The 27,128-nt window shown below is 39.8% G+C and overlaps 2 protein-coding genes across 3 annotated transcripts; one reads left to right on the plus strand and one right to left on the minus strand.

The window, feature by feature from the left end:
- Nucleotides 1-2,726: 2,726 nt before the first annotated feature.
- LOC123958558 (myosin heavy chain, fast skeletal muscle-like) lies at nucleotides 2,727-16,288 on the minus strand. Of its 2 annotated transcripts, XM_046031968.1 has the most exons (42): nucleotides 16,007-16,277; nucleotides 13,621-13,790; nucleotides 13,123-13,171; nucleotides 12,771-12,993; nucleotides 12,509-12,652; nucleotides 12,241-12,397; nucleotides 12,100-12,127; nucleotides 11,909-12,020; nucleotides 11,743-11,835; nucleotides 11,593-11,656; nucleotides 11,348-11,446; nucleotides 11,154-11,257; nucleotides 10,936-11,074; nucleotides 10,733-10,851; nucleotides 10,476-10,625; nucleotides 10,226-10,396; nucleotides 9,829-10,135; nucleotides 9,468-9,547; nucleotides 9,291-9,378; nucleotides 9,070-9,187; nucleotides 8,820-8,943; nucleotides 8,594-8,730; nucleotides 8,126-8,381; nucleotides 7,697-7,939; nucleotides 7,407-7,583; nucleotides 7,143-7,288; nucleotides 6,939-7,029; nucleotides 6,445-6,834; nucleotides 6,200-6,326; nucleotides 6,001-6,119; nucleotides 5,628-5,824; nucleotides 5,327-5,510; nucleotides 5,082-5,247; nucleotides 4,862-4,986; nucleotides 4,465-4,773; nucleotides 4,174-4,377; nucleotides 3,951-4,076; nucleotides 3,672-3,842; nucleotides 3,416-3,520; nucleotides 3,245-3,340; nucleotides 3,008-3,139; nucleotides 2,727-2,844 (listed from the first exon to the last, which is right to left on the minus strand). In XM_046031968.1, exons 4-42 carry the CDS (start codon nucleotides 12,972-12,974, stop codon nucleotides 2,827-2,829), a joined length of 5,820 nt encoding a protein of 1,939 aa, XP_045887924.1. In that variant the 5' UTR covers nucleotides 12,975-12,993; nucleotides 13,123-13,171; nucleotides 13,621-13,790; nucleotides 16,007-16,277; the 3' UTR covers nucleotides 2,727-2,826. The 2 variants fall into 2 exon arrangements, 1 of the variants encoding a protein (XP_045887924.1); XR_006822120.1 differs by lacking the exons at nucleotides 2,727-2,844; nucleotides 3,008-3,139; nucleotides 3,245-3,340; nucleotides 3,416-3,520 and having other exon boundaries at nucleotides 3,701-3,842; nucleotides 3,951-4,068; nucleotides 16,007-16,288.
- On the plus strand, nucleotides 15,521-26,482 carry xab2 (XPA binding protein 2). The gene is made up of 19 exons (XM_046032039.1): nucleotides 15,521-15,682; nucleotides 16,075-16,223; nucleotides 16,452-16,575; nucleotides 16,679-16,876; nucleotides 17,324-17,458; nucleotides 17,569-17,733; nucleotides 18,019-18,163; nucleotides 18,252-18,403; nucleotides 21,142-21,261; nucleotides 21,368-21,499; nucleotides 22,133-22,264; nucleotides 23,220-23,333; nucleotides 23,449-23,611; nucleotides 23,693-23,883; nucleotides 24,085-24,207; nucleotides 24,321-24,492; nucleotides 24,735-24,861; nucleotides 25,263-25,372; nucleotides 25,472-26,482. Exons 1-19 carry the CDS (start codon nucleotides 15,647-15,649, stop codon nucleotides 25,531-25,533), a joined length of 2,550 nt encoding a protein of 849 aa, XP_045887995.1. The 5' UTR covers nucleotides 15,521-15,646; the 3' UTR covers nucleotides 25,534-26,482.
- The last annotated feature ends 646 nt before the right edge of the window (nucleotides 26,483-27,128 follow it).

A 27,128-nucleotide genomic window follows, 5' to 3' on the forward strand; every position in this document is an offset into this window, starting at 1 on the left:
CTTCACCCAGTTGCTACATTTGATACTAAGGAGGTGACATCTGTTAAAGACTCATGATAAGTGTCCTGGAAGAGGGCTAATGTTCATTAAGACATTTTTGAGTCCAATATTTAACTAATGTTGACCTCTTTTGAGCTGGATCTATGACACATACTGAGCAGATGGTGTGAGGACTTAGTGTCCAAGTGTGTGTGTGTGTGTGTGTGTGTGTGTGTGTGTGTGTGTGTAGGTGTGTTTGTGTGTAAGAGAGAGAGAGACAAAGTGCTTAAGGGTCCAGGCTCCAGTAGGCCCGGTTCTCTTGTGTGTAGCCTATACAATTGTCCCCCTCCCTACTTTCTTGCTGGCCTGTGTGTAATGTCATCAAGATAAGACAAGTTGTGTTGAAGAAAAGTGCTCTCTCTCGCACAACACAATGGAGTTCATGTCAGGGTTCTGTGCTCAGGCATGGTAAGCAATCACACTAGACGGGTACCGTGCCCAAGCCCAGCGTAACCATGCCCTAGCCCACCTCTTTAAGCAGGCCTGGACACAGTTCAGCGTACCGTGCCCGGGCATGATACGGCGCGATCACACAAGTCAAATGAACTGGATTTTGGGGGTTTACAAATCTCCTAGTGTCAGTACGCCATGCCCTAAGTGCTGCTCTTGGTTTAGACAGTAGATTTTATAGAGATTTTAGCTAAAGCATAACTGTTATACTCCTCCTTCTACCAAACAGACTGTAACTCTCATTGCCAAAGTAAATGTTAAATGTGCATTGCAAGCATTGGATGCGATGCGATTACATACAAGGTCAATGCAAAGATGCATAGGGACACAATTTCCAGCTGGACAGCACGCTTGATGCACATGTAGCCTATTAGCATTCAGACTGATAGGATGTCCTCGACGCCTTTTCAGAGCTTTTAGACAAATAAAGACCAGCCGTTGGATTCTGCTCTGATAATGCAGTTTAATGGCAGGAGGAGTTCAGAGTAAACTGCTTTTATTTAATTAACTTTTTACTTATGTTTTGGATTAAAACGTTGATTTATCATCACTCATGCTTCTATACAGTGAGCTAATGTGTTTCCAGACCCACTGTTTTTATTGTACCTGCCAGAGCTCTGAGGGAATATTTTTGAAAAGGTTGAATGGGATAAAAATTTAACCATACCAAGAAAGTAGGAAAGATGTGGAACATTTTAATATTTGAATGGAGTTTCTAGCTGAAAGTATGAATGTCTACATAACAGTTAAAAAGCTTGAATAAGTCTGAAAAAGGGGACATTTTGAACTTTCTGTCCATTCACTTACATGCAAACAAAATGTCTTGGAAAACCTTTTATATTTTGAAAAGTTATAATTAAAAGTATGAGTTACTATAACCAATAATAATCAATTACTCAGTCAATTAAAGAACCATTTTGCAAATCTAAAGTTTTCACTTTCTTTCTTTCTTTCTTTCTGCAAAGTAACCTCAATTTTGGAGGCCTAAACATACTCGAAAACTCACCAAACTTTTCACATAATTCAGGCGGGGGCGAAAAATTTCGTATGTTATGGGTTTCGATCATCGGTGTGGCAAAATGGTTTGCTAGCCCCCCCTTCAGAGCAGCCCCCAGGCAAAGTTTCACCTACATGTACAAAATTTCTGTGGTACGTGTATCATGTCCAGACTTACAAAAAAGCCTCTTGGAGCCATTGCCTAATCCCAACAAGTCAGGTTTTGGATTTAATGGTCAATTTTTCCCTCCTAGGGAATTAGTCCGATCGACTTCAAATTTTGTCTGAGAAGTCTGTGTAGTCTAAACCCATTGACGATTAAAAGTTTTACAGTTATTACCAGTCGACCAATTTGCCCATGGCAAATCGACGCTTCAGGAAGTTGTTTTAACTTGACTGTACATGCTCTGATCTGTATGAATTTTTACACGTTTAATAAGAGTCCCACCCTGCACAAATGTACATGCCAATATTCACCAATAGTTATAGTGCCACCTGCTGGCAACAGGAAATTACCTTTAACGAAACAGCTCCTTCGGCACATTTCACCTAAATGTATGAAATTTCTGTTGCTGTATCATGTCCATGCGTACCAAGGAGCCTCTTGGAACGATACCCTAAACCCAACAGGAAGTCAGACATTTTGAATTTTATGGTCATTTTTGAATGATTTACACACTCCGTACTTTAACGAACTCCTCCTTGGGATTAAGTCCAACCGACTTCAGATTTTTGCTGTGCAGTCGATGATTAAAGGCTGTACAAATGGTGAGTTTTCGTTGAACGGTGTGCCCGTGGCGTGGCATCCAAAATCAATAATTCGCCATAAAACAGGAAGTTGTTGTAACTTCAGTGTTCATGCTCATTTCTGCACCAAACTTTAAGTGCTTGATAACAGTCACTTCTCAAACACATCTACATGCCAATATTTGGTTATAGTAATAGCACCGAGTGCTATGTAGGGGACATAAAGGGGACACAGAAAGTTATGATTAACACCTTTGTGCAGCATCCGAAGCATGTGGTAAATTCACAGCTGCACCGGCAGAGCTCCAGAATCTCAAATGCAGCCACCTCATACCTCGAAGTGCTACACGTCCGAGGGCCCACCTAACACTGCTTGCAGTTTTAATTTTACTTTACATTGCATGGCTACTTGCCCTATTTTGTTTTGGACTAAATATTTCTCTGGGCAACCAAAGAAATTAGTCATCATAGAGGAAATGACAGGATTCAGAATAGTCATGACAATTTTCATCTTTATTAAAATGTTAAAGAGCATCCAACAGCTGGTTCATATTTTATTAACTCTGTTGAAAGGCCTCAACTGGATCATGAATCTTACTCAGCAGATTCAGACTGAAAAGAGAGGGGGAAATCAATTAGCGTAGAAAAATTTCTAATTTAGGAATAAAGTTTTCAGTGTATGTACTAGGTACTATACAACATAATATTTATTTAAACTGTCAACTGTCTAATGTCGATACAATCAATACAGCAATCATGCAAACAACAAAGATACCTTTCCGGCATCACGGCTCTTGGCTCTCAGCTTGTTGACCTGGGACTCGGCGATGTCAGCACGCTCCTGAGCTTCCTCCATCTCATGCTGAATCTTCCTGAGCCTGGAAATGTGAGTGTTGGCCTGCTCCTCCTGTGAAGGGATTGGGATTGTGTTGAGTTAGGAATAAAACAATTAAGAGTGATGTTATTATTGAATTAACTGTAAATGATGTGCCAAATTAGTTGTTTGACTCACAGCCTCCTCAGCCTGTCTCTTGTAAGCTTTGACTTTGAGCTGCAGCTTGTCCACCAGATCCTGAAGTCTGTTCACATTCTTCTTGTCCTCCTCAGTCTACACAGATAAAATGATTGTAAGTAAAAGGCAAGATACTTCAAAGTACTGTGTTATTTTAGTGAAATGAATTACCTGGTAGGTCAGCTCCTTCACTCTCCTCTCATATTTGCGGACTCCTTTAACAGCATCTGCTCCGCGTCTCTGTTCAGCCTCAACTTCAGCTTCCAGCTCACGCACCTGAAATGTGATGGTCAATAATTCATCAAAATCTTTTAAAATAATTTCAGTACAACAATATGAAGCAGAGAAATACAGTTGAATTTATTCGATAAATTGAAAGTTTAATGTACATTCTGAAACAGGCATTTTTACTACATGCAGCTCATACCCTGGACTCCAGTTTCTGGAGCTGCTTCTTGCCACCCTTCATGGCGAGGTTCTCAGCCTCATCCAAGCGATGCTGCAGGTCCTTGACTGTGACCTCCAGGTTCTTCTTCATCCTCTCCAGGTGTGCGCTGGTGTCCTGCTCCTTCTTCAGCTCCTCAGCCATCATGGCAGCCTGAAATGATAAATGCTCTCTAATTCCAGTTCAATCTGAAAGAAAATCAACAGTTTTTGAACACACATACAAAACATAAATTAGGCAGTTCTTGAGATATAAACTCACATCAGTGATAGCCTTTTTGGCTTTCTCCTCAGCATTTCTTGCTTCCTGAACAGAATCATCCACTTCACCCTGAACCTGGACAAGGTCAGCCTCCAGTTTCTTCTTGGTGTTCAGAAGACTGGTGTTCTAAAAATTGGTAATTTTAAGAATGATATTTTATACACCATTTCCATGATCATCTTATTAGGTAGACATATTCTCTTGTATATAACAGACAACACACCTGAGAGTGAAGCAGTCCAACACGCTCACTAGCATCAACCAGCTCTTGCTCAGCCACTTTGCGTCCTCTCTCTGTCTGCTCCAGAGCGACTCTCAGCTCCTCAATCTCAGCCACCATCAGGCCATTTCTGCGGTCCACCATGGCAACCTGCTCCTTCATGTCTTCCTGTCCTCTGAGAGCATCATCAAGGTGCAGTTGGGCATCCTGGCAAAAAAAGAAAGAAATTAATGAAATGAACCTTCTGTACTATTTACTTGTTTGTTTATACATAATTGATCATATAAACCTCACCTTTAGCTGTCCCTGGACATTCCTCAGTTGTTTCTGGGCCTCAGCAGCCTGCCTGTTGGCATGGCTCAGCTGAATCTCCATCTCATTCAGGTCTCCTTCCATCTTCTTCTTGACTCTCAGGGCATCATTCCTGCTCCTGACCTCAGTGTCGAGAGTGCTCTGCATAGAGTCAATCACCCTCTGGCTGTTCCTCTTGATTTGCTCCATCTCCTCATCCTTCTCTGCCAGCTTCCTGTCAACCTCACCTTTGATCTGGTTGAGCTCAAGCTGAACACGGAGAATCTTGGCCTCCTCATGCTCCAGTGTACCCTGTAAAAAATGTACGAAAAGTCACTTAAATAAGAATTACAATGGCATGGAGTTTTTCAAACATTTCTATAATTTAAAAATGTATTACCTCAGCTTCCTCCAGTGCTGACTGAATTTCAGTCTTTTCAGTCTCCACAGTTTTCTTTGCTTTCTCCAGTTCGTGGATACTCTTTCCAGTCTCTCCAAGCTGTTCAGTCAGGTCTGAGATTTCCTCTACATGAAAAACAATACAAAACAAAAAAAATTTCACTTTTAAGAACAGATATATAATCAATATCGTTTTGTCTCAAGAATAAAAGTTCACATACGTTGCAGATTCTTGTTCTCTCTCTTCATGGTCTCCAGGTGATCCAGAGCCTCCTCATAAGAGTTCTTCATCTTGAACAGTTCAGTGCTGAGAGAACGAGCCTCCTTCTGTGCTCCTTCCAGCTCTGCCTGGCTCTCCTCATACTTCTGTTTCCATTCTGCCAGGACCTAGAATTGAACAGATGAGTAAACATTATTAGTTGTATTTGAATAAAATGGTTTTGTTTTCTCTGTAATATTTATGTACCTTATCAAAGTTTCTCTGCTTCTTGTCAAGGTTGGCAGCTAGACCATTAGCTCTCTCCACATCAATCATGAGGTCCTCCACCTCACCCTGCAGTCTCTGCTTGGTCTTCTCCAAAGAGGCACACTTTGAGTTCACAGCCTCAATGGATTCCTCAGCGTCCTGCAGGCGCTGGGCAAGCTTTTTCCTGTAGTGAGCAAGCAAGAATTTACTTTTGCTTGCACATGCGTACAAATAAAATTACCTACACTACAATGTTTTCAAATGTGTTTAATTTATAGAAAGAGTAGAAAGGTTTATGTACTTTGCCTCCTCCAGCTCCTCAGTACGCTGGATAGCGTCAGTTTCATATTTGGATCTCCACTGAGCCACCTCACTGTTGGCCTTAGACATTCCTCGCTGCAGCTCAGCCTTGGCCTCCTGCTCCTCCTCAAACTGCTCTCTGAGCAGATCACAGTCATGGCGAGCTGACTGAACAGCATGGGCCAGGGCATTCTTGGCCTGTTGAACATGACAAAACATTTATAACTTACCTTATTTTTTGACCTACATATAATACTATAATAGGTACATGAGGTGGCATTAAACTTTCTCAATAACTTCTACAAGTTGTCTGTATTATTATTTTTTTATTGATGTTATGATGTATTTTGTAGAGCATATGGTTATTGTTATACCTTCACTTCCTCCTCAACGTGCCTCTTTAACTCCTCAATCTGCTGAGTGAAGGCCTGCTTGCCCCTGGTCAGCTGGGAAACAAGAGCTTCCTTCTCCTCAAGCTGACGAGAAAATTCACCTGAAGGTGTGTAAATGTATTATTTATCAGAATGATCATTACAGGTTTCCATTACTAATTTTTCTTTACTGATGACTCACCATTCTCTGTCTGCAGTCTGGCCTTCTGTCCATTAATGTCATTCAGCTGGCGAACGTTCTCATCATTTTTGGCTTTGAGCTCACTAAACTGGTCCTCAAGAGTTCTGCACATTTTCTCCAAGTTTCCCTTTAAACAACAAAACATGATGATGTAGAATTAAGTTTAAATCAACTGCCATATTTATTACACTTTATGTTTCTAAGCATAGTTAAAGTTAATCCCTTACTTAAAACAAACCACACACCTTAGCTTTAGCAACAGCCTCCATGTTACTGGAGAGGTCATCAATCTCCATCTTGTACTCGCTCTTCTCCTTCTCCAGCTTCTGCTTGACACGCTGGAGGTTGTCGATCTGCTCTCCCAGCTCTGCAACACTGTCTGCCTGCTTCTTGCGGAGAGCTGATGCAGTAGCTTCATGTTGCAGGGTTGACTCTTCAAGATCACGACGCAGCTTCTGGAACTCAGCTTCACGCTTCTTGTTCATCTCAATCTGAGCAGCTGTTGCTCCACCAGCTTCCTCAAGCCTCTCACTGATCTCCTCAAGCTCCCTGGAGAGGTCAGCCCTCTGCTTCTCTACCTTTGCCCGAGCAGCCCTCTCAGCCTCAATCTCTTCCTCAAGCTCCTCAATACGAGCCTAGATTTTTTGATAGCAGGTTTATTAACTGGAATTTAAGGTGTTGTTTTGGATTTACTGAGTCTGATGTGCATGTGTCAAATATTGTATGTTGAATATGTCACCTGGAGTTCCTTGATCTTCTTCTGAAGCTGAGCACCAAGAGACTGTTCATCCTCAATCTTGCTGAGGAGCTGGCTGGTCTCAAAGTCTTTCCTTGATGAGGATACCAAGAAAGCTTTTACTGTCATAGTTTGTACTGTTGATGAAATGTAATTTCTGGGATACTAAAAATAGTGTTAATAACCTGAAACATACAAAAAACTTACTTTTTGATTTTCTCATCAGATTGCTGCTTGTCATTTTCCAGATCCATTATGGATTCCTGGGCCAGTTTCAGATCTCCCTCAAGCTTTCTCTTGGCTCGCTCAAGGTCCATGCGGAGCTTCTTTTCCTGCTCCAGTGATCCCTCAAGCTATCAGATGACAGTTCATGATGGTTGATTTGATGCATTTAAAAGACAGAGTACAAATACCAAGAACACCAAGTAATTACAGGGCAAAATCCCGCAGAAAAAACAACAGTTTTCTTACATCGTCCACTTGCTGTTCCAGCTTTGTCTTGGCCTTGGTCAGAGTGTTGACTTTGTCTTCCTCCGCCTGGAGATCATCAAGTGTTTGCTGGTGGGCCTCTTGGAGGGCTTTCTTCTCCTTTGTTAACTTGGCAATGGCCTCATCTTGAGTTGCCATCTCCTCTGTCAGGTTTTTCACCTAACAGTAGCATAAAATGCACATTTAAATGTAATTTAGAAACTATATAGCTGAAAAAGGAATGGACATATTTTACTCTTCTTTGTGTAAGTTTAGATTAAAAGGACTTGAACCTTGTTTTCTGTGGCATGTTTCTCCTTCTCCACTTTAGCTAAGGTGAGCTCCAAGTCATCAATGTCTTTCTTCAGCTCAGAGCATTCATCCTCCAGCTTCCTCTTCTTAGCAGTCAGCTCAGCATTGATTTCCTCTTCATCCTCCAGTCTCTCACTTGTCTCTTTGAGTTTAGCCTCAAGCTGGATCTTGCTCTTAATTAGGCCTTCACACCTTTCCTCAGCATCAGAGAGGTTCTCAACTTCCTATAATACATTTTGAACACACAATAAGTTAGTCTGCTATTTGTTAAATATTTTAATTTAATTGGTTTTAGTAAATTATTCATTTTCAACTTTGGTAAGGCACATACACAATCAGAAGACAAGGAAAGCATATGGCCTCTTTGTATCTCACCTAGATATCTGAAAATGTGAGCATTTCCTACTTACTGAAGCCACTTGGAGTTGCAGGTCATTTTTTTCCTGTAGCAGAGAAACCATCTTCTCCTCCAGTTCCTTCTTCTTTGCCAGGGCAGCAGCCAGGTCTGATTTCATCTTATCATAGTTCTCCTTCATCTGTTGCAGCTCCTTCTCAGTCTCAGCACTCTTCAGAAGAGGCTTGATCTTGAAGTACAGTTTCAGCCATGGCCAGTTTTTCACATTCATGAATGAACGGATATTGTACTGGATGGCATAGATGGATTCCCTGAAAAATTGAGTGTCATTAAATGTCATTTCTACTGAATGTGATGGTGTAGAACTGTTGAGTATAACAATCCAAACAAAAATATCTGTAAACCATATATTCTATTTGGACAGTTTAGTGTACCTACTGTTTGAGGATAATAATTTAATAATAAATATCTGTAAACTATATAATTGGACAGTAAAGTTTAGTGTACTAAATGAGAATCATACCTCCTCTCCATCATCTTAACAAACTCCCTCCTCATGAGATATCCTCTGCAGAGAGCCTGAGTCATGGTCACCAGCGTAGCCAGTTTATCATCTCTCATCTCCTCCAGGGTACCCAGCAGACCAGCTTTGAAGAAGACCTGTGTTGTCAAGTGAAAGAAATTAGTCATCAGCACATATGAGTACAACAGGGCAACTAAATCTTTTAATATTGTCTATAAGGATGAACCTTTGTGTGTCCAAACTTGTACTGGGTGTGGTCCACATCAATGGAGCCCAACAGCTTCTCTGAAGCTTTCTTGTTGTCAATGAACTGTCCCTCAGGGATCACACTGGCATTCAATACTTTGTATCTGAAAGAAAACTTGTGCTTTTACTAAGATAATTTCCCCCTCTTGCATGCTCTATCTCATTCTCAACTTTTACAATGCTTCAAGTAAAATCAGTTAAATTTGTTATTTATAAACTGAAAATTACACCTCTGCTTGAAGTCACCGTAGAGGATTCTGCTGGGGAAGCCCTTTCTGCAGATTCTGATGCCTTCCAGCACACCATTACATCTCAGCTGGTGGATGACCAAGAAGTTCTCCATAAGACCTGAAAGTTGAAAATTAGTTAAAATAAGTTTATAGTAAAAAATAATTTAAAATTTTGCTTTTTTTAACAAGTATTACAAAAAGCAGGACTGTGAGCTTCTTACCAGGTGTCTTTGATTCATTAGGAATCAGGCAACGGACAAAATGAGGGTGAGTGCTCCTCAAGTTGGTCATCAGCTTGCCCAAGTTCTCCTGTCATCATTTCAAACAAACCTCATCATCAAAACATAAACCAATCAAGTTAAATTGGAGCTTGGATATTTTGTGGATGTTAAACATACCCTGAAAAGAGCAGATACAGTCTGGAATGAACCACCCTTCTTCTTTCCACCACCTTTCTTGCCACCACCACCAGCAGCGTCTATTTTGCAAAATAATTTAATTTCATTAATGGGACTGTAGAAGTGTTGACGCTTTCTTCCCTGTGGAAAGATATGTTACTATTTAGAAATGGTCTATAAGGAACCACCCTTCTTCTTTCCACCACCAACAGTAGCCTCTTTTTTTCCAAATGAGGTTGCACCAAGGCTAGTGAATCTTTGCTTTTGTTTCTGCACAGGTGTATTGCCACATGGAAAGTGCTTGTCTTAGCATAGGAACACAAATTAACAGATTACTAATTTATACTGATTAGCTTCTTACCCTCATTTCCAGCATGGGCTGCATACAGTAATGCCAGCAGTTTGTTAGAAGACTTCTGGTAGAGCTGAACAACTGAGTCATTCAGGGGGTCCTTGTTCTTGTCCAGCCAGCCAGTGATATTGTAGTCCACTGTACCAGCATAGTGAACCAGGGAGAAGTGAGCCTCAGCTTTGCCCTTTCCAGGCTTTGGCTTCTCAAAGCCCTTGGTCTTGCCAAGATGCTGATCATGCAGCTTGTTCTTGAAAGTTGTGTCAGAGGCCTTGGGGAACATGCACTCCTCTTCAAGGATGGAGAAAATGCCCATTGGCTGAAAGGAAATTTTGTCATATTTAGAATCAATAATTTAACAGATTGTCAGAAAACAGGAATGCTGTTCTACCTGACAGATTTGTCTTACCTTCTCGATAAGCTCAATGCAGGCAGCCAAGTCCATACCAAAGTCAATGAACTCCCAATCAATGCCTTCTTTCTTGTACTCCTCTTGCTCCAGAACAAACATATGGTGGTTGAAGAACTGTTGCAGTTTCTCATTGGTGAAGTTGATGCAGAGTTGCTCCAAGCTGTTGTACTGTAATTTGGAAATCAGTCCCACTGTCATCATTGACAAGATGTGATGCAACTGACTCTGATATTTTTCCACTACTCACATCAAAGATCTCAAATCCAGCGATATCCAACACTCCAATGAAGAACTGTCTTGGCTGCTTTGTGTCCAGCATCTCATTGATACGGATGACCATCCACAAGAACATTTTCTCATAGATAGACTTACACAGAGCACTGACAGAATTGTTGACCTAGAACCAATGATATTATTATGGTTCTCTGAACAATCTTTTCATATTAAAATGCAAATATGTCCACATTTGAAATTTTACCAAACTTTCCATTTTCTTTTTGTTACCTGTGGCACAGTTTGACCTTTGGTCACCATCTCATTTCCAACCTTGACTCTTGGGTAGCACAGAGCTTTCAGCATATCAGCTGAGTTCAGGCCCAGGAGGTAAGCGATTTTATCAGCCACTGAAAGACAATGAGTATTAAGTACACAGTGACTTTGGTATTGTTTCACACATGAAATAAAGGCATATTTACTTTAGCAATTACCCTCAGTGCCATCAGGTTCAGCCTGCTCCTCACGCTGCTTCTGCTTGAATTTCATGTTGCCATGATGCATCACAGCTCCTGTCAGCTTGTAGATGCCCAATTTCTCCTCAGCAGTGAAGCCCAAGATGTCAATTGCAGTCTGCAATGTAAGTTAAGCAAAGCTATTGGTATGTGAACATATTTCCCAGTATACCATCTATTTTACATTAATTTCTTACATCTGTTGCAATGAACTCCTCCACGTCATCAATGCTTTTGACAGTGATTTCACCCTGACTGATCATTGGGTAGTCATAGGGGTTGGTGGTGATCAGAAGAGCCTCTAGAAGAGCATCACATAAATAAATAGTGTTATTTGGCATTATTTCTGGTATTGTGAACATTTCATTTTTTAAATGAATTGAGTACACACCCAGGAGCTCAGGCTTGTGGCCAGTCATCAGCTGATAGAAGATATGGTAACTCCTCTCAGCAGACAACTGGAAGGTGACACGGGACTTCTCCAGCAGATCTAAGATGAACAAATCAAAGTCACATTACAGTATGGTCCATATTTGAAGCATACAATAGCAAAAAATGTCTCTTACAATTTTTCCAACGCTAGCATAATACCCAAGTGTAGATTCAAACAACAGTACAATGTAGAAAATGACTTACAAGTTTCAATATCAGCGGATGCCAGCTTGCCAGTGGTTCCAAAGTGAATTCTAATGAATTTACCCTAAACATATTAGATTTAAGTTAGAATAATTCCTTAGATGCATCTCAATAAGCGTATATTTTTTTTTGTGCGATTGTAAGACTTACAAAACGAGAGGAGTTGTCATTCCTGACTGTCTTGGCATTACCATAAGCCTCCAGAAGAGGGTTGGCTGCAATGATTTGATCTTCCAGCGAACCCTACAAAAAGGCACATAGATTGTAAAGAATCCATAAACAGGCATTGTTGTTTCATTAAAGGAAACCATTTTACCTGCATTTTGCCAGGTGTTTGCTCAGCCTTCTTAGCTCCAGCCACTGCAATTGTTGCAAAGTACTGGATGACACGCTTGGTGTTGACAGTCTTTCCTGCACCGGATTCTCCACTAGGGGAAGAGAGACTTGAGTCATATGTCAGTGTCTGAATAACTGAATATGTTATTCAGTTATCTGTCTACTACTCACGTAATAAGGATAGACTGGTTCTCACGATCTGAAATGAAATGAATGTCTCAGGAAATGGTCGAAATACAGGCACATTTCATGTCATATGTGCTGTGTTATGTAAAGATAAATTCACATGGCTTTTCAAATAAAATATCTTACCAGTGAGCATGAACTGATAAGCATTATCAGAGATGGAGAAGATATGGGGTGGAGCCTCAACTCTCTTCTTGCCTCTATATGCCCCAACAACCTGAGCATCGTACACAGGAAGCCACTTGTAGGGGTTCACGACGACACAGAATAGGCCAGAGTAAGTCTGGAAAGAGAACAGAATTCGCTCTAAACTTAATTGCTTCTACATTTGACACACATATACACATGTTCAGATATATACATATATTTATGCTGATCTAAGTTGAACACTCACATAGATCATCCATGATGCATAACGCTCTTTGAGGTTATACAGCACGCAAGGCTCATTCAGGTGGGTCATCATGGCCATGTCCTCAATCTTGTCATATTTTGGAGGATTCATGGGATGGATGTCATCCTCTTTCACAGTGACACTCTGAACAGTAAAAACATGTTCAAATTTAATCTTATAATATAAATGAATCTTTTATGGGATGGATGTCATCCTACTTTACTATTTACCAGAATTTCAAATAAAGCATTCATCCACCTACCTTTCCCGTAAGTGTCTCAACCGTGGCTTTGCCACCCTCTTTTTTGACAAGTTTACCCTTGAGATACATTTCATCGGGATCAACAACAAAGTAGGCTGTTTTGGCATCAAATGGAGCAGTCTGAGCCTCAATCCTCTCCTTCTCGGGCTTGCGAAGGTATATGGCCGCAGGCCCGTACTGCTGCATCTCTGCATCTGTGCTCATGGTGGCACTTTATTGGGAACTGAAAAGAATTTGAATTTCTATTACTATACTAATACTGTATTTCATTATAATATAGTTTAAGTAATGCTTTTGGTATTTTGTATCTCAATATTATATAATAAGTAGCATTATTGCAGACATGTCGTACCTCAGTTTATCCCAGCTGAGTAGCACAGATCTGTTGTTGTCTAAGGGTGCTGTTTAAGAAAGATTGAGATGATCATAGAAGAGAACATAACATTTAAATATTTTCCACTGTCCTGTGCTTGTAAAAGTAAACAGCAGTTAAACCATATGAATTTTATTAACTTCTTTTTAACAAACGTTCATGGCTCTCTAAGTTTTTCAATTAGTTAGTAATAACTATCTACACCACTGTGAAGACCATTTTCATAGCCTCTTCAGTGAATAAAGTATTTTGATTGTTCAGTGACTATCAAATAGCACACTCTTCAGCTTTTCTAAATTAACTATTAACAGTAGTTGCAAAATGTAATTTACTTTGTCCTTTCCAATAGAAAGTAACATCTTTGGTTAATATTATCCCTGCAAGATTACTTGAAATTAAAAACATGATTACAATGTATTTAATGTTATTCTAAGTGAAATTAAATTAGATGAGCATAAAAACACTCAAAACACTAACCTGTGCAAGATGCCTGTCAGTTCTTAGAGGAGTCTGAAGCTGCTGCTGCTTTTATAGAGGCTGAAACTGCTCGGTCAGCAGCAGTCCGCCACTCGATTTGGTCAAGCATCCCTGTCATCTTAAGACCCATCTGGTGACATCGCGGGTTTAGCAAGTGAATGTTTCTGTGTCTAAGATATAACATTTCTTAACGGACAAATTAGCAATAAAACATTAAAACTGCCTAACTGGAAATGTTAAATGAATACACACAAATAATCTGTTTGATACATAATAAGATCAAAACAAAACTAATTGAACAAATACATATTTAAATCATCTATTAAAGGGTTTTTGCCTTGACTTCCTTTTTTGGACCCTCTTTGCCCTTAAGATGCACTCAAATGTCATTGGTATTGAGTGTCAGAGCTTGTCAACATTTCAAATATTTGAAATACAGTAAAATAGAACATCGTTGCTATTTTGCTTTCTTAGTCATATATAATAAGTCACACTGATCTTAAAATCCATCACATGCCATATAATAATTTTCAAGAGTATGCCATGTAATATTAGTAATATCATGCAACATGTATCAAAGAGTATTGGACTTTATTTCTGCTCATTAAACGTAAGTATGATGGTAATGTCCAAAGTATGTCCCAAAATAGATGCTGTGCAATACATACTCTCTAATTTCCTCCAATAAATAATTTACTCAAATTTAGATTCTGACTTACTCAAGAACAATTTCATCATTTTATAATGAGAGGTTGTCTCTACTTACCATTGCAATTAAACATGTTCATAGTCAGGAATGGTACTTAATTTTGGAGAAGCATCCAAGAGGCGCTGGTATACAGTTGCAGGACATTGGCACATCTCATATTCCTCAGATGAATTTTAATGTAAGGCCCTTTCCATAAAGTTCAAGGGGTATTACACCTTGCCTTAAAAGGACAAGAAGAACATTTGCCAACCAGGCTGAGATAAGACCTATAATAAGTCCCACTCAGATACTTAGATACTCAGATATCAAAGATCTTTTTCCTCGTGCTACATTTGATTTGATGTTGTTGCTGTTATGGAAACTCAGTGTCCTTGAAAGACTATGTGACTCTGGTTTGGAGAGATTGCTGGTATTGGCTCCAAAATAAAATGACCTACATAATTCTGAAAACAATGTTCAACCGTCCAAATGCCTTTCAGAAGTATTAACACCGAATACCATAAAAATTAAATAAAACCAATTTCAAAATGTTTACAACCTTAAACCATATATCTTTAAAACACTCTATTTAACTTTTAAGAGTGTATCTTAGTATTTATTTTACATTTATGCATTCCGTTTATTCACAAAGTTATAATTATCTGCCTCTAGATGTCCTAAGACATGTCAAGATTTGCTGCACCACACATTCACTGTTGTAAAAAATGTATAAATTGATGACTCCTATGCTATTATGTGGACAAACATTTGACCAAAAACCCATAAAACATAGGGGGGTTAAAAGGTTGTGAGATGTTTTCAAAAAAACAACAGGCCAATAACAAATACCTTTTGCACTTTTTTGTACATTCATAAGGTTTTTAAAAAAGTCATGATCGAAAGAATTGTTTTACAACTAGTAGCCTAATCCCATGTTGTATGCATCTTAGCTGTGATTTGAGCCACAATGATTTTCTATTTAGTTTTGCACTGTGCACATTTCAGCTTGACCAACATTTCTCGGTATGAGAGTGAGAAGGGTCGTTGACAGAGGAAAATGCTGCTCAATACAAACTCCAGTCACTCCAACATCACCATCCAAGTCAATACACTGTATGTTATCAGGAATACCTATTACAGCATGTACCAAAATCATAGTTGTCCATTACATTGTCGGGATGTGGTTTTTTTTTTCCGAGTGCGCATTTGTGTCCTCTGTGACGAAGCCGGAAGGAAGTATCGCTGAGGACTACACGCTTTGAGAGTCTGCAAGCTAGCGTTAGCTACAGTTAGCATTACTTTTTTTTTATGCCGAACGGCCATTAGTTCTCGGAAAAAATGCCTTCGCTAAACGGACAAACTGATGTTATGTTTGTAAGTTACACCACACAGTATGTTGTTATATTTGAGCATATCTTCACAACGAATGTTAGCTAGCTGGAGTGTTTAGCTTGCCTGTGTGTATTTAGCAGTGTTGAAGTTAGCTTGTTATGGTTCGTAAGGCAGGGATAAGATTTGTTTTCAGACATGTTTGGCTCCTAACTTGTGGTTAAAGTACTTAAATTCGGAACTCATAATAGTTAAGTTATCGTTAATGGATTCATTTTTAACTTACAATCTACGGATGATAAACTTAACGTTATCGTAACGTTACACTGCCGCGCTAATATTAGCTTTAGCGAACGTAACTTAACTTACGTTATCTCTTTTAAAAAGTTATTGCGGTTGAAGTTTGTGTTATATGCTGTGGTTTCTGGCTCTGTTAGGAGGACGATGATCTGCCTTATGAAGAGGAGATTATCCGGAACCCGTACTCAGTCAAGTGCTGGATGCGTTACATCGAATTCAAACAGAATGGAGCAAAACCCACCCTCAACATGATATATGAGCGGGCTCTGAAAGAGTTGCCTGGCAGGTAATTAACATTACAGGGGAACGCTATAAAGAAACATCGACATTGTAACTTACTGAAAAGCAGGTTGCTAGGTATACTTGCAAATCCACAGATTATTGCAACCACATCAACGACACAGGGCTGTGTGTGTCATCAAATCTAGCACAGGTGATCTATTTTTGCCTAATCTCACTCAGCTTCTGTTTGTTTAGTGTAACCCCCTTCTGTTTCTTTCTATTTCTTCCCCAGCTATAAACTGTGGTACAATTATTTGAGAGAGAGACGGAAACAAGTCAAAGGGAAATGTATCACTGAACCAGGCTATGAAGAAGTCAATAATTGCCATGAAAGGGCACTAGTGTTCATGCACAAGGTGATACTTCCTATACAACTCCATACTGAACTACTTGACAGTACAAAACAACCATCTGTGGAAGTTCTTCTACTAACTAACCATCTGTCTTTGCTTAAACCAGATGCCTAGAATATGGCTTGATTACTGCCAGTTCCTTGTGTCTCAATGCAAGATCACAAGAAGTCGGCAAACATTTGACCGTGCACTCAGAGCTCTCCCTGTTACTCAGCACCCACGCATCTGGCCTCTGTATCTCCGCTTTGTTCGTAACCTGCCTCTGCCCGAGACAGCCATCCGGGTGTACCGCAGGTACCTTAAGGTGAGAGTATAGTACAGATGTGTCTTAAAACAGTTTCTGATTACAGGGAATTTAATTTGCACACTGTCAGTGGCAACTTATGGAAATGGATATATGATTTCACAGAGTGGTATGAAAGGTTTGAATGTATGAACATTTCCTGTAAATGTCTGAAGAGCCGAGTCAAAGGCTACTGAATTTGCTTTTAGTCTTGAGGATGTTTCTGCAATCATCCCAAAGTCTATATAAGCATACTGTATAGATCTCTAATGTGAAACCTGTCTCCTAAAATTCTCATTTATACAAGAGAATAGTATTGGTATCTAAGGATGAAATTAGATTAAACAAATTTAACTAATATAAAGGAAAGCTCTCAATAGATTATGCCAACAAAATGTAAGTGAATCTTTTTTTCTACATGAATGAAAATGACCAGAAAATGTGCTGTCTGCTCTTTTTCCCATGTAGCTTTCTCCAGAGAATGCAGAGGAATACATAGACTACTTACGGTCTGTTGGCCGCTTGGATGAAGCTGCTGTGCGGCTAGCAGCTGTTGTAAATGACGAAAGCTTTGTATCCAAAGAGGGCAAGTCTAACTATCAAGTAAGATTTTATTCACGTCCCAGGCACCTCTCAGTGTGGCTGTCTTTCTTTTTTTTTTAAGCTGACCAGGAATATTGATAAATGATAATCTACATTTATTTCTTGGACAGCTGTGGCATGAGCTCTGCGACCTGATCTCCCAGAACCCTGATAAGGTGACCTCTCTGAATGTAGGAGCCATCATCCGAGGAGGCCTCACTCGCTTCACAGACCAACTTGGAAAACTCTGGTGCTCTTTAGCTGACTATTACATCAGGAGTGGTCACTTTGAGAAGGTATGTTTCCTCCGAATAGCTTCCATTTTTATAACGTATAGCATTTACCAACTTATTACATTACATTTACTCATTTAGCTGACGCCATCATCCAAAGCGACTTACAATTGGGAATCAACCCGGGTCTCTCACACCAAAGCCTTGTCTCTTATCTGCACAGTTGTTTCTTCCAAATACTCCTCTGCTGTATGTTAACCTAGTTTGGCTCAATTACATTAACATTAATTTACTGTGTGCTGGTTTGACTGACTGACTGTGACTATTAATGTGTCTTTACTTTCTCAGGCCCGGGATGTGTATGAGGAAGCCATCCTTACAGTCGTAACAGTAAGGGATTTCACACAAGTGTTCGATAGTTATGCCCAGTTTGAAGAGAGCATGATTGCAGCAAAGATGGAGACCACTGCTGAGATGGGGCAGGATGAAGACGGTGTGTGTGGATTCATCAATATTGGCAAGTGTCTTTGCTTTTACTTTTCTTGTCACGCACGCCTGACTCTTTGTCCCTCTCCTCCCAGATGACATAGACATGGAGCTTAGACTGGCCCGCTTTGAGCAGCTGATAGCCCGGCGGCCACTCTTGTTGAACAGTGTGCTACTGCGGCAGAACCCTCATAATGTCCATGAGTGGCATAAACGGGTAAAACTGTATGAGGGTAATCCACGGCAGGTGAGCTTTAGACCATTTTCTTCATGTTTGTTTATTAATTTGTTGAAAGGGACAGTGCATGCAACAAACACCACATAGCAGGGCTCCAGACTAACTTTTCCACTGGTAGCACTGGTGCAACCAACTTTCTCAGTTGGTCGCACCAGCACATAATTTGGTTGCACCTCCTTTTTTTGGTACAGGTACCGTAAAACTTTGAATAATAGCCCGGGCTTTTATTTGCTAAAATCACTGAATTCACCCGTCCATATGGGACAGGCTTTAATTGCTTTTTGCACAAAACGGAAACTACCATGAAACTGTTTATTTCAAACTGAATAATACTTGTGTAAAAATGATCAAATAGACTAAAGGAATATAAATAATCAAGGAACGGACACATTCAGACTTAACGAGCTGACTTAACGAGCGCTTCAAAGTTAACTTGAGTCAACACTTATTTTCCTCTTTTGTAGCCATGCAGGTTACACCGGTAAATCTAGAAGAATTAGACTTTGGGTCTTGTTGTTTCTGTTAAATTAACTTAACAGTGGTATTGTGGAGAATGTAACCCAGGGATCGGCAACCTTTAGTACCGAAAGAGCCATTTGAACTCGTTTTCCACGGAAAAGAAAACACTGGGAGCCGCAAATACTTTTTGACATCTAAAATGAAAAAAACCCGCATTTATTTTAAAAAAACAACAACAACTTCCCTTTCATGCTGAATGAATTCTTGAAAAAATAATAACAATGTCTGAATGTCTTTTTCAAATAAATTAAAAAGCTGAACTTAAAATATCCATGTAGCAAACAAAAGCAAAAAATGCCGTGAGCCGTCATCCTTATAGTATCGCCTTTGGGCTTTCAGAGCATGTAGCGGAGCCTTGACCTGATTTTAAAAAATAAATTGAGAAAAAAAGCTCTGTGTCACTAAACAATGAAAAATAAATATTTGCAAAATATCTGCATAAATATTTATTTTACCTGGTTAACGGGACTTCTGCTCCTGAACCTCTGCGCACAGCTTCTGCAAATCGGGGCTGTACGAAGTCACTTTCATCTTTACGCAGGACTGTAAGCTGTCATCTGTGAGGCGTGAGCGGTGTTTGTTTTTAATGTAGTTCATGGTAGAGAATAGCTGCTCACATACATATGTGGATCCGAAGATGGACAGGACTTCAAAGGCGTATTTCTTCATGTTCATGTAGGTGTCGGGGATGGCATTCCATGTTTCAAACACGAGTTGTTTTTTTTTTTAGTAATTTATTTTCCCAAGCCACTTGGAGCCGCAGTATAAGGATGAAAGAGCCGCGGGTTGCCGACCCCTGGTCTAACCGATCTAATGATGTTCAGCATGCCCATATTAACATATTGATCATATGTTTAAACATTAATATTTGTATTAACGATCTAAGCAGCTTAGAAGCAGCTGAAGCGGGTGACCCCGCGGGGTTTAAGAGGTTTTATAAATCCAAAGAACTTCTATAAAAACCAGACCAGGCGTTTAATTGAGGCAGGCGTTTCAAAATGTGTTCCCACACCAGGCCAGTGAAGGAGGTAGGCGGCTATTTGGGACTTGGCTATTAATTGAAGTTTTACGGTATTAATCAATGACCACAGAGGGGCGGCTGTGGCTCAGGAGGTAGAGCGGGTTGGCCGTTAATCGGTCGGCGGTTCAATCCCTGGCTCCCCCTGGTTGCGTGTCGAAGTGTCCTTGGGCAAGATACTGAACCCCGAATTGCCCCTGGCGGCTATTCCGCCAGTGTATGAGTGAGTGTGAATGCTAGTTTCCGTTTGAGCACTTAGGCTCAGTGTATGAATGTGTGTGACTGGTGAATGCAGATGTAGTGTAAAAGCGCTTTGAGTGGTCGAAAAGACTAGAAAGGCGCTATACAAGTACGGAGCATTTACATTTACATTCACTTTTCGGATGATGCTTCGGCCCCCTTCTTACCGTTGTTGTGCAGCTTCAAAGAATAAAGCTTATAGCAATGGACGGGCTACATTAGACGTTTTGTAATGCGCATTTTGAAGTATCTCATTAGAAAAGGTTAATGGAAATGGCAAAATCTGAAGAAAAAAAAATCCTTAATTTCGCAAAAGTTTTTATGCGCACTTGAGGTGGTTTTTGCCTTTGTCGAAAAATGGGAGATGGAAACACTTCTTCCGAATAAGTTCTGACATAGCGAACTTATAACTCACGACTGATGAGCTGTTTCTGCTGTTGGCGTCTTGCCTGGTTGTGTGGAGTTTTACATACCTGCCGAGACGTTCATGCACCTTGCAGCTGATAACACTCATTTGTGCTGAGAAAAGAGGTGGAAGCAAATCTCGGCAGGTAGCCTTCATCATCTGTTCTGCCGAATTATGCATTCACCTCTTAAAGGTCCTTTTTAGATACTTTGCTCTGCAGACTGAACGGGGTTATCACCGCATATTTTTGCTGAATCTTAATGAATGCTACTTCTACTGAGTATAATAAAATACTACGGAATGACCGCTGGTACTGAATGACAGCACTTGTGTGATCACTCTTTACTGTTGCTTACCTGGTCCGTGCTTGTAAAATATCCACCGTGTCCGTACTGCAAGAAAACATTTCTCTCTGTGTTTCTCTGCAAAATGCTAAAATGGGTCGCCAAATATACTTTAGTGGCCTTTTGATATGCCTGGGTGGCCCCCCCAAGTAAAGTCTATATGTGGGAAACACTGAATATACATTATATACTAAATCCATGCTTGCAATATCTTCTGCAGATCATCAATACATACACTGAGGCAGTACAGACTGTGGATCCAATGAAGGCTACAGGGAAGCCTCATTCTCTCTGGGTTTCCTTCGCTAAATTCTATGAGGAAAATGAGCAGCTGGATGATGTAAGTCATTGGATTCTTTTCAAGGGGATTCTGAAAACCTTATGCAATTGAGATCGGATGCTTTTTCTATTCCTGATATGTCTTACATTGACTGACTGTCACTCAGGCCAGGACAATTTTTGAGAAGGCTACCAAGGTGAACTACAAGCAGGTGGATGACCTTGCTGCTGTGTGGTGTGAATATGGAGAGATGGAGCTACGCCATGAGAACTATGAACAGGCACTGCGAATACTGAGGGTGAGACCTCTGCAATCATTAGTTGAGAGTCTATTAATAAAATTGTAGCACCATTTACAATAGATGTCTAGTACCATCTAGTGGCGGGATGGAGACTACAATAATATTAGCAAATTTTATCTTCCTCCAAATGTTTTTTGAAAATGTGTTCTCTATCAAGATTTAGCTTTTGATTTTCAAACATAACACGTGGTAACTGATACAGTAGTCCATTGATAGGTAGGCCTGTGGTAGCATGTCATAATAGTGTTCAATACACTAAAACTAAGGCTTGATCAGTGACTAACAAAAACATTGCATACTGTTTATTGCTTTGTCTGAAGCGCTCTCCTCCTTTCAGATATTTCACAGATGCTAACATGTATTTAGGGGAAATAAAACCAATTACAATATATAGGCTATAGGAGGTTGACAACAAAAGATATGTGACCGCTGTGCCTGTTTAGAGATTGTGAAAATCAGCAACAAAGAAACGAGTGGTATTGATTAGCAATACTTGAGTTAAGAGTTAAATATTACTGATAAGCACATTTTTAAATTTGTGACCACTGTGTTTTTGTGTATGCTTTGTGGTTATAGTTGTTGTGAGATGATTCTTAACTATATAATGACATGATAAATTTTTTAATATAGAAAGCTACAGCCATTCCATCCAAGAAAGCTGAGTACTTTGATGCATCTGAGCCAGTCCAAAACAGAGTCTACAAGTCCTTGAAGGTCTGGTCTATGCTGGCGGACCTGGAGGAAAGTCTTGGCACTTTCCAGGTATGGTCAATACATGTTTGTGTGTTAGCAGGTGTGTGTGTGTTTGTGTGTGTAGGGCTGGGGTGATGCGATTTGCATAACGTGCGTCGTCACGTCGCAATGAATTGCTGCTGAAGGTCTTAGCAGGAATTCCCCAGGAGAACTAGCAAGCTGCAGATAAAAAATCTTAGTAGCAGGCCATCTAAAGTTTGTGAGTACTTTCGACAGAGACCCAACAATGTAGTGCGGTGTAAGCGCTGTAAATTGGAAACTTATCACAGCAGTACAACTGCTATGCACGACCGTTCAAAGTGAAAGCATACTGGGGCGTCTTTGTCAAGACCAGCAGCAAGACAGCACCGCAAATCCTGCTTAGTTTTTTGTCCCAACACAAGCGCAATACATTAGGACTATCAATACGAGGAACATGTTTCTGTTAGTAGTAGTCACTTAAAATTGATTTTATGAATGTTTCTTGATGGCCCACATGTTAAAAGTGATTTCTGCTGTGTTGCTGTTAATGATGAAATAAAATGTCATAATAATTTTAAGTTTTAAGTCAAGTACGCAGTAAAAGTACTGATACTCCAGCTCAGGTATAGAGTTGACTTATACAGTAAGTTAAACTGCGTGTCACAGCAATCCTTTTGAATTTGAGGTCCAGTATTTTCTGATCCGCCAGCTGGCAAATAGGGTCTATTATTATTATTATTATTATAACACAGACTTGACTAGAAAATTTGACTTATTTTAAAACACGCTTCTATTATCATTATTCTAATGTGTGTTTAAAAAAACAAAACAATTGTTAGGTGCAGCCTTAATTACATGGCAGGTAAACTCTGAGATATTTAGGATTGGTCTTAGAAGACTGATCCACTTTGTGCTTTTGTGTGTTTTTAAAACTGTCATTCATCTCTGTGAGTTGTGTATATATTTACTAGTCTAATTCTTCTTCCTTTTTTTCTCTTACAAGTCTACAAAAGCAGTGTATGACCGCATTATTGACCTCCGCATCGCCACGCCACAGATCATCATCAATTATGCCATGTTCCTTGAAGAGCACAACTACTTTGAGGAAAGCTTCAAAGTAATAACCTGCCACTAATCAACATAATGAACATTTAATGTCAGTATGTGTTTGTTTTGGTCAACACTCCACCCGTATATAGAATCCTTTAATTTTTTTGTCAAAACCTTTTTAGGCATATGAGCGTGGCATCGCTCTCTTCCGGTGGCCAAATGTGTATGACATCTGGAACACGTACCTCACCAAGTTCATTGATCGTTATGGGGGCAAGAAGCTGGAGAGAGCTAGAGATTTATTTGAACAAGCCCTGGATGGCTGCCCTCCCAAGTTTGCTAAGAGTAAGTAGCTTTGTTAGAATTACATTGCCAACTTTTTTGCTTTAGGAAATGTACTGAAACCAAATGTGCCTTGCTTTCCAGCCATTTACCTGTTGTATGCCAAATTGGAGGAGGGATATGGATTGGCACGACACGCCATGGCTGTCTATGAAAGAGCAACGCAGGCAGTGGACGCTGATGAGAGACATCACATGTTTAATATCTACATAAAGAGAGCAGCTGAAATTTATGGAGTCACATATACCAGAGCAATTTACCAGAAAGCTATTGAGGTACATGATAAAAGCGTTGATGAAATTTCAACATGTTTTGAATTTGGTTTGTTCTTGTCAGAAAATCCTTAAAAAGCTTAGCATGCACTAATTTAAGCCTATTCTGGAATGCTTCAATAACACATACATTGTGTTAGTTTGTTCTATTCGTTATGAATATTATTGACTACAATCTGAATTGTACCTTTTTTATGTATCCAGGTCCTTCCTGATGAGCATGCGAGGGACATGTGTCTGCGTTTTGCTGACATGGAGAGCAAACTGGGTGAGATTGATCGGGCCAGAGCAATCTACTCCTACTGCTCCCAGATCTGTGACCCCAGGGTGAGGAAAAACCACCTCATGCTGTTACCTGTGTCTCAATAAAATATCACATTTCCATCATAGATGTGCACATCATAATTCTTCTTGAAATATTTATGAACTTGATCTTTCAGGTGACTGCTAATTTCTGGCAGACCTGGAAAGAATTTGAGATCCGCCATGGAAATGAAGACACTATTAGAGAAATGCTACGGATCAAACGTAGTGTCCAGGCCACATACAACACCCAGGTCAACTTTATGTCCTCTCAGATGCTGAAGGCCACAACAAGCTCCACAGGCACTGGTGAGAGAGCTTGTACAAACTTGTTAGCTGCAGACAAGCCTATCCTGAGCTAGTAGTACCATTGCTAGTACCATGACATTGGGGAGATATTTGAAATTATATTGATATGGTTAGCCACACATGCTACACACTTGGCCCAAATCCTGAGGTTACACCCCAGAACAGGGCAAGAATTGATGTACTAAAATATTTTTGCTAATGTTTTTGTGCATGTCCACCCATTTGTTTCATCTCGTGTCCAGTGTCAGATCTTGCTCCAGGCCAAATGGGAATTGATGACATGAAGATGCTGGAGCAGAAAGCACAGCAGCTTGCTGCACAGGCTGAGCAAGACAAACCCAAGCCCAAAGAGAAGATTCTCTTTGTCAGGTATGTCTTTTGTCATTTTTTACTCCAGTGAAAAGAATCTGTGAAAAGTTATGCCTTTTTATAAAATTGGACTACATGTGGCAAAAGACACAGAGACACATGAGATCCATCAACAACCCCCGGGTCAAGCGCTTGCTGGTCAGACTGTGTTCGGAGCTGCCAAAGTGCAAGACTCCGGCAAGATAAGAGGAGGCAGACTCTGGTGGTCAAACACAGTTGCTGCTGTTTACTTTCACCACACACGCAAATTCAGAAGATGCATTGCAGAGTTTTTTTATGTTACCTTATTTTAATATACATATTATTTAAGTTCGGTGTGTAGCATGAAGGGCAACAAACTTGTGTTGTATAATGATAAATAAACTAGCTCGATACCTCATTCTCTGCATCTGCCTTTGCAGGAGTGACACCTCTCGCAGTGAGTTGGCTGAGCTTTCCAAACAAGCCAATCCTGATGAGATCGACATTGATGATGATGACGATGAGGATGATGAAAACCAGGGACCAGAGGGTGAGTGACAGCAGTAAAACAGAAACATTTGGTGTTTGTTTAAGCATTAATTCATTAGCATGCATGTGCTAATTGTCTTCTCATTTTTGGCCTTTCCAGAGGTGCAGCTTGAACAGAAGAGTGTCCCCACAGCTGTCTTTGGAGGGCTGAAAGATGACTGAAAATGATATTTCCAAAAATGCAATCACATTAGTCTTCTGATTTCTCTTGTAGACATTGAATAGGCTCAATTTTTTAACTTCTGTGAATGCTCAGTTGTGTCCACTTTACTTTAATAGAATATATAACACGTAAAAAACAGGATGGTAGCATTTTTGCCTTTTTATGTGTTTTCTTAGTCGCTGTTTGTAGGACATTATACAGTGAGCCTGTATTGGTATTGGCCATATGGTGTCAGTCTTTCTCAAGTTTGAAGCTCAAGATAATTGTGCCAATGTGCAATTTTCTGTTATGAAATACTAACGAGGTTATGTGATAACTGAAGTCTAATGTAGTTTGACATTTTGTAAACGAATTAACGGTAAAAAAAAACCTTTGTATACCTACAAAATGTTTCTCTGACAGGAAGCGCTGCCCTAAAACAACACAGGGGAGGAGCATAGTTTCTTAAACAGGGCATTCATTTAAAACTGGAGCTGAGCGTTCAAGACTCACGTTGTTGGCTTTAGGATCAGGAAAAAGATTTCATAACTTGATTACAGTATGTCATTGCTCAAATATTAAAATTGTGCTCTAGTTGTACATAGTGTAAGTACACTCAAGGAACAGTTCATACCACTGACTGAATAATAGGAGGGCTGTAAACATTTTGAAAACATGTCCTGTTTTTTTTTGTTATAAATGTGGGTGTTCACTTGGCCCACTGATCATTTTTAAGGCTGTAGGTAATGATGCTGAAAAATGTGTGAATGCAATGTGTGACACAATGCAGTCTGACAGGTTACAACTTTTTTTGGAAGTTTTACTATTGCCGCACTGCATAGGTTTGCAGTGTTTGTGAATTATGCACCTGCTATTCTGGCTGCGACAAGCTTGTCTCTTATAATATCAGAAACTTTACATTATCTTGAGAACGCAGTTGTAATAAAAATGGATTTAAAACCTGTTAAATGCAGTGACTTTTATCTGGCAGAGGAAACTGACCCAGAAAACAGTGGGTAGGAGTTTGGTTTCTTTTAAAAGGAATATTTTGTTGAAACAGGAGCTAAGCATTCAAGTGTTTTTGTTGCAAAACACCTATTTAGACATCACAAACCCATTTAAATTGTGCTCCAATGCTGTGTGTGCAATCCATGTAGCGTGGGGGAATAGCTTTCCAGATTAAATGTGATGTATATCTATTTAAGAATTTAATGGGAAAGGCCTCGTGCTTTTAAATATCGCTAATCCATCATAAATGTTAAATTGACAGTACTACTAGTACTAGTTAGGAAGAAAGTGTTTCATAATTAGATTAAAATAACAGGTAATCATCTTACAAAGTTACTGCATTGGTGCACTTCAAGTGCTTGGAATTTGGAACTTTGAGCAACATCATGTGATGTGGCTCTGTTTTCCAATATGGATAGTGCTCCTGGAAACGAGTACTAGTATGTTTACCCTTTCAGTGCAGCCTTTTTGCATGTACTGCAGGGCTGCTTTTAAGGTGCAGTAAGAATGTTTCTGCTAATCTATACTAGACATTAACTCTATTTGATCAGTAGCTGATATGAATGGTTCTGATCTAAACAGGTTTGTCAGACCATTTGGGTTTAAT

Source organism: Micropterus dolomieu, linkage group LG02, assembly GCF_021292245.1.
Source record: "Micropterus dolomieu isolate WLL.071019.BEF.003 ecotype Adirondacks linkage group LG02, ASM2129224v1, whole genome shotgun sequence".
Classification (NCBI taxonomy): domain Eukaryota; kingdom Metazoa; phylum Chordata; class Actinopteri; order Centrarchiformes; family Centrarchidae; genus Micropterus; species Micropterus dolomieu.

Bases quoted from the DNA above. Each gene is read 5' to 3' on its own strand.
- LOC123958558 (XM_046031968.1), bottom strand. From the start codon at position 12,974: ATGAGCACAGATGCAGAGATGCAGCAGTACGGGCCTGCGGCCATATAC. The intron at 10,397-10,475 runs GTGAGTAGTGGA...TCCAAATTACAG, and splicing joins CTGGATTTGAGATCTTTGAT to TACAACAGCTTGGAGCAACT. The intron at 9,379-9,467 runs GTATGTTTAACA...AAATGATGACAG, and splicing joins CTGTATCTGCTCTTTTCAGG to GAGAACTTGGGCAAGCTGAT.
- xab2 (XM_046032039.1), top strand. From the start codon at position 15,647: ATGCCTTCGCTAAACGGACAAACTGATGTTATGTTT. The intron at 16,877-17,323 runs GTGAGAGTATAG...TTTCCCATGTAG, and splicing joins TGTACCGCAGGTACCTTAAG to CTTTCTCCAGAGAATGCAGA. The intron at 24,208-24,320 runs GTGAGGAAAAAC...TTGATCTTTCAG, and splicing joins CCCAGATCTGTGACCCCAGG to GTGACTGCTAATTTCTGGCA.